The sequence below is a fragment of the Schistocerca americana genome, chromosome 8, assembly GCF_021461395.2.
Source record: "Schistocerca americana isolate TAMUIC-IGC-003095 chromosome 8, iqSchAmer2.1, whole genome shotgun sequence".
NCBI lineage: Eukaryota > Metazoa > Arthropoda > Insecta > Orthoptera > Acrididae > Schistocerca > Schistocerca americana.
Window position 1 is genome coordinate 319358876 of NC_060126.1, and position 12084 is coordinate 319370959.

The 12084-nt window shown below is 40.7% G+C and overlaps 1 protein-coding gene across 1 annotated transcript in view; it reads right to left on the reverse strand.

Moving 5' to 3' along the window:
- LOC124544810 (small G protein signaling modulator 1-like) overlaps positions 1 to 12084 on the reverse strand; it is a 308561-nt gene that overhangs the window by 120513 nt on the left and 175964 nt on the right. Inside the window, exons 16-17 of the mRNA XM_047123500.1 lie at positions 6655 to 6897; positions 1829 to 1940 (exon numbers count right to left, since the gene is read on the reverse strand). Coding sequence (XP_046979456.1) covers positions 1829 to 1940; positions 6655 to 6897 — 355 coding nt within the window. The remainder of the gene's footprint in view (positions 1 to 1828; positions 1941 to 6654; positions 6898 to 12084) is intronic.

The following is a 12084-nucleotide window of genomic DNA, read 5'->3' on the forward strand; positions in this document are numbered from 1 at the left end:
AGTGTTGAAATCATTCATGGCACGTTCTTTGACTAATAGCTTCCTTACCATACATACTTGAGAGCATTCGATGAGATTTAGCAGCTGTTTTTTCCATATTGAAACAAAACAATAACACCTCCCACAAATGACAAGAATTGGGCTCATAAGCTCAAATTTTCAATCAAGAACAACTTTATGACGCAGACGCAAATTGACTGATGTTTGAATGAGGTTATGTTGACCGAGGTCCAAGATAACTGCCTGACATCTGCGATCTGTTTCTTTCGACCGCTACTTACTGTTGTCACCACCTATCGGCAAATGGCAGAAGCAAAGTTGTACACCTTGTATGTCTGCCCATCAAAGGTGAAGTAGTTGTTGGTAATTATAAAGTTGATTAAGGTGAGTAAGAAGGACATCATAGGTTTCCCAATGTTGATCTTGTCCTCACCGAAGACCAGCTATGCATTTCCGTCCACATTAAACCTACCAACAGACAACAATACGTACATTTTGACAGTTGTCATCCTTTCCGTGTCAAACGTTCCCTCCCATACAGCCTTACCATCCTAGGCAAACACATTTGTTCGGATGCAGGTTCTTTACAGCAATACACCAGCATTCTCACCTCAGCCTTCACTGCATGTAATTACCCCACCAGCCTAGTTAAAAAGAAGATTTCCTGGGCCATCACATCCAATTCTGGTACTGCTGATCCCTCCACTAAACACCTTTGGAGTACACCATTGGTAACTCAGTATTATCCTGGTCTGGAATGGGTTAATCAGCTACTTCGACAGGTCCATGATTTCCTAAAATCATTCCCTGAAATGAGATCCATTCTATCTGAGATTTTGCCCACCACACCTAGAATAGCTTTTCGTCACGTTCCCAATCTCTGCAATATTCTTGTCAGAATCTATGCTTCCTCTGCACTTTACCTTATGGCTCCTACCCCTGTGACTGTCCCTGCTGCAAGACTTGCCCTATGCACCCTCCTACCACCACCTATAATAGCCCTGTAACCGGCAAAATGTATACTATGAAAGGGAGAGCCACCTGTGAAATGACACGTCATATACCAGCTATTATCCAAACACTCTTCAGCCTTCTACACCAGCATGACTACCACCAAATTATAAATTAGGATGAATGGGCATTGGCAGAGGATATATACTGGCACTCACCATATCCTGTTGCACAGCATGCTCTACAACATGATATTTGTGACCTCAGTGCCTGTTTCACCACACGCACCATCTGGATTCTTCCCCCAGACAACATTTCTCAGCACTCCGCAGGCGGGAACTAGCACTGCAACATGTCCATGGTTCTCACCACCCACCTGGCCTTAATTTGGGTTAACTTCTTCTGTCTCAGCTTTTCTTCACTGTAACTACTCTTTGCTTCACTTGGTTTTAGTTTTCTACGTCTTTCATTGTCTTTCCCGTCTATTTTTCAGCCCAGCCCCCCCCCCCCCCTCCCACATCCGTTATGTATAATGCACTTAGCTTACTCACTCTTATTAACTCGTACACGATGTTTTAGTAGTAATCTCTGTCTAGCATATTACCCTGTCTTCCACCTATAAGCTCTCAGGTTTTCAAATCTCATCCTACACAGTCCACAACAAGGGTCTGAAAGCTTGCCAATCACAACAGTCTGCCACCACTTGGAGTGTAGATTTTTTTTAACTATCCAGTTACATAATAATACCCAATATTCAAATTGATATATGCTTCAGTTAAGCTCTGTTTGAAATTTTTTTTAAATGCAGCTCCACCTAAATATTTCAGTATTGTATTAATATATTTACAAAGAGCTATATACCATTTATGCATGTTACCTGCGCACTGAGCTGCAAACTTTTCTTCCAGATGATTATGTTCATTCTGCTGTTCCTCTAATTGTGCACCATAACTTATGTCTGCACCATCACTAATATTGTCTTCAAACACCTGAAATTGGAAAGGAATCTTTATGATAAATCGAAACTGAAAATAGCATCCCTTTACAATCAAACTGCAACTTCTGGCTTCTAACCTAAATATCTTTTAGACTTGTGTGGGTACTCTGCATTATATCACTCCTCCTTTTACTTTTACCAAACTATTTTCCTTGCATCTAAAGTGACAACTGAAAATTTGTGCTATGTACAGGACTCAAAACTTGAAATCCATAGCAGATATTGTCCATGATCAAGTAAACCAGGAACATTGCTAATATTAGGAAGAAGAAAACACTGCTGCTGCATAATAATCAAGCCAAAAGTGTAGGAGCCCAGTTCCAGGAGAAGTTATGCCCAAACTATTTGGTCATTCACTTTTCTAAGCTGAATAAAGGGCTCAAATCAGGTGACAGAAGGCTTTGGGGTTTTATGTATGTATTTAGCTAAAGATGATCAGATACTAATAGTGGGCTGAGAACTGCTTGGCCAGGAACAGGGCATGTGACATAGGCCGTGACCTGAAAAAGACAGTCTCCTTCATTAGTGACACAAATATGCACACAGTTGAGCTTTTCCAGTCCCACAATCGGCCTCACCTTGACAGAGCCATATGGCGAGCTAATGGAGCTGATGACTTCTGATTGGGTGCACACTGCACTGGAGCCGGTCTGCTTGGGAGTGTCAAAAGACGGGGTACCACTGAGCATGCCCTGCACTTTAATAGGGTTGTGAAGGTAAGGCTGATGGAGCTAATTCGTAAAAGCATAGAGGAAGCCTGGCAAAGTGTGGCTTGCAAGTCATTCTCCTCTAGCAATTGCTTCTCCCTCCAACTTGACTCACATCATACCGTCACAGATCATCACAGCCACAATAGCCAATTGCAGGAATGACGCAGTTGTTGTGCATTGTGAGCCCTCCTTATTCAACATACATAAATGTCATAAGACGTAAACTACTACAGCTCTGAATTTTATTTCTTTACAAGCATAGCACATGACATTACCTGGGTATGAATTTATTCCAATCTTCTCTTAGTCCATCTCCTCCCTCCACCCTCTCTCTGTCCATCTCCTCCTTCACCACCTCTCCTGTCCACCTCTCCTGTCCACCTCCTCCATCCTAACTCTCTGTCCATCTATTCCACCCCCCTCTATCCATCTGCTTCTCTCCTCTCTCTGTCCATCTCCTCCTTCACCCCTCACCCAAACAGGGGTCTGGTGGTTCTTAATTCCACAGTATTTCTTTCCAGATCATAACTAATATGTGTACTGAATTTGGATGAAATTGTTCCAGCAGCTTAGGATATGCACATGTCAAACACATTTCACACATATGTAACATATTTCACACATATCTGTACACATATTTCACATGTACCTCTAGCAAATGTGGCAGTTCCATTTTCACACAGCTCAACATCTATGAGGTCATAATTTCTGTAGTGTGTGTCTTACAACAACTTGTTTTTGAAGGTGCATTCAATGGCATATATGGATACTGTTTGTGAAATGTGATGTGAATAGAGCTGCTAATAAAGGAGTAATAAATTAAGATATCATACACGATGCTGCACTTTTTCACTCGTCTCAGTATTTGACGTCTTCTGAAGAGTGTGTTATGCTGTGATAAATTTTGCTGGTACATTCAGTGGTACAAATGAATACTGTTGACAAAATGTGTCACAAATACAGTTAGTAGTAAGCAAGTAATAAATTAAAACATTTTGCTTCATGTGACAGTTTTACTGCATGAACAGTGAAAATGTAGTAAACGATAAACTTTTATCCTTTCATCATTTTGTGGGGATTTTCAGTGAGAAAAAGTTTTGTAAAGGCTTGTGAAGTTTGTTACAAGTCACAAAGTGCTCTCAATCTCAAATACTGGATAACTAAAGTAAGGATATTCACACATCATGGGAGGAGGAGGAGATTAGTGTTTAACGTCCCGTCGACATCGAGGTCATTAGAGACGGAGCGCAAGCTCGGGTGAGGGAAGGATGGGGAAGGTAATCGGCCATGCCCTTTTGAAGGAACCATCCCGGCATTTGCCTGAAGCGATTTAAAGAATTCACAGAAAACCTAAATCAGGATGGCCGGAGACGGGATTGAACCGTCGTCGTCCTCCCGAATGCGAGTCCAGTGTGCTAACCACTGCGCCACCTCACTCGGTACACATCATGGGCTTCAGTGCTTTTTCACTTCCACTCCCAAGCCTTTAGAAGGTAGGTGGTCATTACCCCCAGAGTGATTCTTTGCAGGTAGTAAGTCTGTACCAAGTGTGGCTGAAATTGATCCAGTGGTTTACAGGAGATGTAGAACATACATACATACACTTTTATAATATGTGTGGATTTGTCTCAAACTCCCGTACTAATACTAGTAAGAATTTAAATATTTAGGTTGGATTTATCTAACTTGATCCTGATTAGCTCTAAAATATTGATTTCAGTTTGTTTCGTAGTGAAACAAAGCTGATGTTCCAATGACTCATTAGTTGTTACATAGCACTGAGCAGGAGTAAAGTAGTTCACTGAAAAAAAATTGCACTTTCAGAAATGTTTGTTGATCCAAAAAGAGATTTTATTTTAAGAGCAAAGAAATTCTGCGAGTTTCTGGCCCCATCTTTGGCGTAACTTCAAAAATTGCTTCATCTGTTCCTTTTCTGGATAGCACGAACAGATCATTTTGTAAACTGTACATTTATTCTTGAAGATTACTTCTGAAACTTAAAACACTGACTTTCTTTGGATTATTAAAGAAAATAATTTCAGGCTCTAGAGATTTAAAATCTTTAAAGCGACTATGAAAGACATTGAAGACTTCATCAATAATGGAAGTAAATCTTAAAAATTTTACTTCCATGTATTCTTGCTTCAATTCACAGAAACCCAAGAAATGAAACAAATTTTTCTTGTTTAGTTGCAATTTAAGCAACACAAGTTTACACTGGAATCCATTAATATCTGCAAACATATAAGAAATAATGCTGCAATTGAAAAATCAAATTATTTAATTGATGTGTAATTTTTTTTAGAAAAGTTAATTCTGATAAAAAAGTGAACCCAGCAAAGTACAGGTTGGAATGTCAGCAATATTATGAAAAGGATAGGTCACTAATCACTGTAAAGATGCCATGTTGAGTTGCAGACATGTGCAATGAAAAAACTGCTACACATTGAGCTTTCGGTCCAGGTCTTCTTTGGGAAAGAAAACAAACAAACAAACACACACACATACATACACACACACACACACACACACACACACACACACACACACATGTTCATACAAGGAGGCACACCTCACGCATACATGACTAATACCTCTGGTTGCTGAAGCCAGAACATAACTCTCACATTCAGTGAAGGCAGCAATCCAGAGTGGGGTGTGGAAGGGGGAGGGGTAGCAGGATTTTGTAAACGACAAATACGTTGTTACTATAGCTCCCACCTGCAGAACCGAAAAGCTAGTGGTGGAAGGGAAGAACTGGATGGCATTGGTTGTGAAGCAGCCATTCAAATCAAGCATGTTATGTTCAGCAATATGTTGTGCCACAGAGTAGCCTATTTTGATCTTTGCCACAGTTTGGCAGTGGCCATCCATGCTGGTGGACAGCTGGTCAGTAGTCATACCGATATAAAAAAGTTGTGCAATGATTGCATCAGAGCTGGTATATGATATGGCTGCTTTCACAGGTGGCCCAGGCTCTGATGGGGTAGGATAAGGCTATGACAGGACTGGAACAGGAAGTGCTGGATAGGTGGGTTGGGCAGGTCTTTGCACTGGATCTTCCACAGGGATATGATCCTTGGGGAAAGGTGTTGGAACTGGGAGTGGCAGAGGGATGGACTAGGGTGTTGTTGAAGCCAGGCGGGTGATGGAACACCACTTTAGGTGGGGTAGGAAGTATATCGGGTAGATGGCCCTCATTTCAGGCCACGATAACAGATAATCAGAGCCCTGATGAAGGATGTATTCACCTCTGCCTATCCAGGGTGGCATTGGGTGACAAAGAGGGGGCTCCTAGGTAGTTGGTTCTTGGAGGTGATGGAAGGAATGGGGGTGTGTGGGGATATGGCACAGGAAATCTATTTAAGTATGGGGGATACTGCCTGTCTGTGAAAGCCTTCTCAGACGTTCAGCATACTGAGCAAGGAAGTTCTTATCATTGTAAATATACTGTCCATGATTGGTCAGGCTGTATGGGAAAGACTTTTTTGGTGTGGAAGGGATGGCAGCTGTCGTAATACCGGTACTGTTGGTTGTTGGTGGATTTAATGTGGACAGAGGTGTGGACGGAGCCATCAGAGTGGAGGATCTCAACATCCAGGAAGGTAGTATGCTGGAGTAAGGAAGACTAAGTGATGTAGGTGGAAGAGAAGGTGTTGAGATTGTGAAGGTATGAGGACAGGGTGTCTTGGCCCTGAGTCTATCTGAAATAAAATATTTCCCATCGCTTCCCTGGTGCCTTAATTAATTATGCATAAATTCTCTTTAGCCATGGTGTGACAAGATCTCCAAGCAACACAGTACACTCCCAAAATAAACACTATTCAACCCCCCCCCCCCCCCCCCCACACACACACACACACACACACACACACACACACGTTTATTTGCAATATTAAAACCTAAAAGTCTGATTTTTCCATAATGTAATTTTACAAACACTAATATGAACATAAAACATGTAGCTCAAATCACAAAGTCTGAGCACGTACTCACATCATTGCTAAGTTCTTTGTTGATGGCTGGTGTAGGTGGTGGTGCATCAGCACTTGTGCTCTCTGAAGACAATTTTGCCAGATTGGCTGCCATAGCTTCCTTGTCACGCTGTCGCACAATAGCTTCAACTGCTAGCCACTCTGACATTGTTGTTTCATACATCTGACGTGTATGACGGTCCAGCTCATTACGTGTCTCCTCTGTACTACCAAATTCATAGTGTCCCAAAAGATACGGCCATACCTGAAAGAATTTTAAAAAAAGTATCTTTCTAATTTTCTGTGACTAGTTTGGACTCCAAAGCAGTAAAAATACTATGAACAAATGATACCCAAACACCTTTCATGGCCTTTATCATGATGTCCAGTTTCTGAACTCTACAATTGGCTGACAATATCAAAATTTCAATGAATTGTTTTAAACAGCAAAAAGTTCACAAACATACACAGGGTATCCATAAAAGAATGACTGAGATATACATTTCAGCAGTATTTACTGTGAGTATTGTAGAGTGTTGATGCAAGGTCACTGTTAGAGAGTAACTCAAACAGCTTTAGATAAGCGCATGTGCGAGTACCGCTAAGTCATTTTCCTGCTTGCAGTGCCACAAATGCCAAATACACAAAATGGTGACTCCTGAGTGTAAAGCATTTTGTGTTCTGCAGTTAGCTAGGAGTGAATCTGTAACTTCAGTTCCATGTGCATTTTGTTTAAAGTTTAACTGTGATGCCCCATGTGGCAAAATCATCCAGTAATGGTATAGCCTGTATGGAAAGCAATTCTTGAACTTCAGTTGCCAAAGACAACAGCATGGAAAGGTCTAAGAAATCATTTACACATGTGTCTGTACCAGTTACAGTCAGTACATGCTGTAAAGCCTGATGACTGTGGTGTATATGGTAACCTTATAAGTGAAGTGTTGCACTGGAAAGGTGACTGCCTTTATCATGTGGTGTTCAGCTATGAGGTAACTTTCCATCTAAGTGAGAAGGTAAATAAATACTCACAGTCTTAGTATCTGGCAGTCAGAGCATCCTCATAAACTTGTACAATATCAAAGAGGTTCCCAAAATTAATTATTTTTTGTGCTGTGTCCTCACACCATGTGTAAGAATTATATTTTTTCAGAAACAGAACTGCCATAACAGGGTGGCCTAATCTCGATATGTAAGAAGAACCATTCTTTTCCTAATTAGAAGGAGTTTGTGAAAACTTTATTTGGCAACAAAATGGAGCCCCTCCCCATTTGCATCGCTTTGTATGAGAGTGGTTGAACTCTGAAGACCATGACTGTTGGATTGGTCATAATGGTCAATGCAACAGGCCTCTTTTCTGCTGGCTCCCATATTCACCTGAGCTCCTGCCATGCGATTTTTTCCTTTCCGGCTTTATAAAAGATTGTGTCTACATTCCGCCACTATCTAATGACTTGCCAGCATTTAAACACAGAACTGAAAAGACTACAGCTATTTCTATTGCTTACTCAGGAATTGTTAACCCAAGTGTGGGAAGAATTGGATAAGGCTGAATGTAAGCCTTATAAATAAAGGTGCACATATTGAAAATTTGTAAAAAAAAAACTAGGTTAGTTTACCTTCAATTTGATGTAAGATATGTTGTAAACAGTCTAAATTAAACTTTTATAGTGTACCACTGAAACTTTTTATGAACACCCCATACAATAGCGTATGTGCAATAACTAATTAAAAGTCACTTAAATTACTGTGTAATTTCAAGCCACTGAAAAGAGAAATGTGTTTGTCAGACATCTGAGGAGTAGTCAAAGATTTAATTATCACCTAGAGAAATAAAGTTATACAATTATTTTTTTATAGCAGGTAAATTTCTGCAACTGTCAGTATACATTGAATCCCCCCCCCCCCCCCCCCCCCCCCACACACACACACACCACAGTACCATAGCAAATTGCTAGACGAGCCAAAACTAAATGGCACAGCCCTTTGATAAAATGGTGTATTGAGGGGAAATGTGCTACAACAAGCTATGCCACGTCAGAGGAAGTGTACAGCAACAATGAACCATCAGAACAATGATGCTGAGTGTTTCTTGGACTTCCATGGTGGGCTGCTAACTGAATATGCTCATAAGAGGCAAACTGTCACAGTTAAATACCGCAGAAATCTTCAGACAAGCTTAGGAGGGTGTTGAAAAGAATGTCATGGAAAGCTATTCAAGAGTGTGTTTTTGCTCCACAACAATCTAGATCATTTTGCACAGGATACAGTCACACATGTTACTTCTCTGGGCTATCAGATTTTGCATAACCAATGACTACTATTTCTTTCTTCTGATGAAGAAACCATTGCATAGTAGGCATTTGCAGAGTTACGAGATGTCTTTTGAGGTGGAAAGTTTCCTGAACAGCTGAGAAGCAAATTTCTATTACCATGGTGGGCTCCGCCAAGTCACCCTTTGTTGGAAAATTGTGTCACACTGAAGGATGAATACATAGAGAACAATTAACACCATCACCACGTCTCATGATGGTTGCTTGACTTTTCCACATACACTAAAAATTTCACTTTCGTAACAGACAAACTCGATGAATTATTGAACACGCAACAGAGGACAAATCAGTTAAAACATGCAGGTAAATGCTTCTGTACACTGGTCTGTCCAAAGTTTCAAATATGTACTAATTTTTATGTACCTATTGTGGTCTGTAATTTTTCAGACTAAGGCTTTAACAAAGTCAAAACCAAACGTACTACTTATTTGCTGAAGACAGGATACATACGAAGTGCTACAGTGCTCACATGGGGACCGTACGAACTTCCCATCACCAATTTGAATCATACTGACAGGCTGTGTAGGCAATGACTAGAACTTCAACATATGTAAACAGGAAGACACAACTCTCAACTGTTTTTGAGAAGATCGTGTTTGAAACTTTTGGGCATGTACTCTGTACAGTCACAAATAATGAAACAGACCACAGCCAAGCGAGTAAGCTTGTAGTTTCATAAGGTGAGGTCTGTAGACTGAATCTCGCTGCTGGTACTTCTTTCCATTCACATGTGATTCTAACAACAGATTTATTTTGACTGTGTAGTTATCAACATTTAAAGATTCCTTTATTATTTACATAATATTTATCCCATAAAAATGAGAAAAAACTTTTTTGTAAGCTGATCAGATGTTTTTGGATACATGAAAACTTCCAATCAAATCATTATAGTCATTTCATTTATATTTTCGTATCTACATTTGTGACAAGACCTCATGTAATATGTAACCGACGGAGCACTGCATGAATCAGGATGATATTGGTTGTACATGCACGACTTTCCAATGTGTGTGTTTCAAAACAAACGGAAACAGGTACGAAGGGATGCAAGTGGTTCGCAGTTGTCAGTGTGTCTTCAATTACTAGCACAGGTCCCATGCAATTACAGGAGATTGTCGCCCATAGCAGAATACTGCTCCCACCAGCCTGCATTCATGGCATGGTGGATATTTCAAGCCGCCATTCACCTCAGTGATGGAGTTGGTGGAGACGACCATCAACCTAGCATAGCAAAAATGTGACTCACCCAAAGGGCCAACACGTTTTCATTGATCAATGGTTGAATCTCAATAGTCTCATGTCCACTGCAATCGTAACTGACATGTCGTTGGGTCAGCATGTGAACATGTAGAGGTGAACAGCTGTGGAAGTCCAAGTTCAACAATGTACGATGAACTTTGTGCTCCAAAACACATGTGCATGCACCAGGATTTTGCTCTTTTGGTACAGATACCACAGTTCACCATCTATCCTACTTTACAGAGCAGACAAGCCTCCAAACCACAAATTCTGTAAAGAGTCATGGACGTCCAATCATTTAGCTCATAGTGGTAGTTCCACTGTGCTTCTACCTCCTCCCGTCAATGCTCACAACTGTAGCACATGAACATTTGGCCAGCTATGCTGTTTTCAAGATACTCGTTCATGGGCTCTGCATAATAATAATCTGCCCTTTGTCAAAGTCACTTATCTCAATGGATTTCCCCATTTGTTGCACATATCTTCATTAGGGTGACCCCCATCTATGTCTGCTCAGCTTACATACTTTTGTTACCACATCACATTCCCACAATGCCACCACGAGGCATCAAATGTCACTGTCAGCAGTGGTCATAATGTTTTTGCTTCCCTGTATAAAAATAAATGTTGCAAAGCTGCACCAGCGGAGTACATTTAGGAGGGATTTCTTTAATACTGCACACTGGCAGCATAATGTGGGAATTAAAAAAACAGTGCCGGTAGTTAGATTCAATCCATGGACCTTGCACTTATGAAACTGTTTCTTTGCTTAGCTGCACACACTTTCAATGCTAGCAACCATGCCAGGAATACAACAGACCTACAATTTTTAAAGTAGTCCTAGTCATTCCCTACACACCTTGTCAATATGATATAATCATGAGGAGAGGTTCACATGGTCTCCTTGCATTATGAGCTTTCAAACTCCTTATGGTCACAGAAAAGCATTTCTCCACAATTGATTAGCTTTTAAAACGTCCTGGCACATTAAAACTGTGTGCTGGACCAGGACACAAACCCGGGACCTCTGCCTTTTGCGGCAAGTGCCCTACTGATTGAGTTATGCAAGCACGACTCAAGACCCACCCTCACAGCTTTATTACCAGCAGTAACTCATCTCTTAGATCGCTAACTACACAGGTCTCCAGCAAACCTTGTGGGACTGGAACTCCGAAAAGAAAAGGTATCACAAAGAGATGTCCTAGCCACAGCTGGGGGATTGTTTTCAGGATGATTTAAGTTTGTGGGTCATAGCATTCTGGATTTCCTAAATTGAGACAAATTTTGCACCCTTAAGTTGTATTTTCAGTTTTGGGAACAGAAAATAGACCAACAGTTAGGCATGTGGTGAATATGGTGGATAGTGTAACATTAACAACTGTGTATTAGTGAAGAACTGATGATTCTCTGCAGTCAAATGGTTTGGGGCATTATTGTGCAATGAGGGTAGTAGGAGGAGTGCAGGGAAGGGGGGTGGGGGGGGTGGGGGGGAGAAGAACAGGAAATATCATGAGAGGTTAAAAGACCTGACACCAAAATCATTATGTAGTAGCAAGTATGTTTTATCAGGAAACAAATTCTCTATGAAGGACACCACTGGAATTGAACATACTATCTACACTGTCTTCATTTTCATTCATGAAAACTTAGTTTTTTACATGTCTGCTCAGAAGTGTAAAATTGTGTGCTTTGCAATTAAAAAAAACATGGTACCCTACGACAATAATGTCAATGAGTCACAAGTGGAATCAGTCGACTTGTACCAATATCTGGATGTAACCATTAACAATGTAGGAAAAGACAAATTGCTACTTACCATAAAGAAGACAAGTTAAGTTGCAGATAGGCACAATTAAAAGATATTTACATAAAGCTTCTGGCCA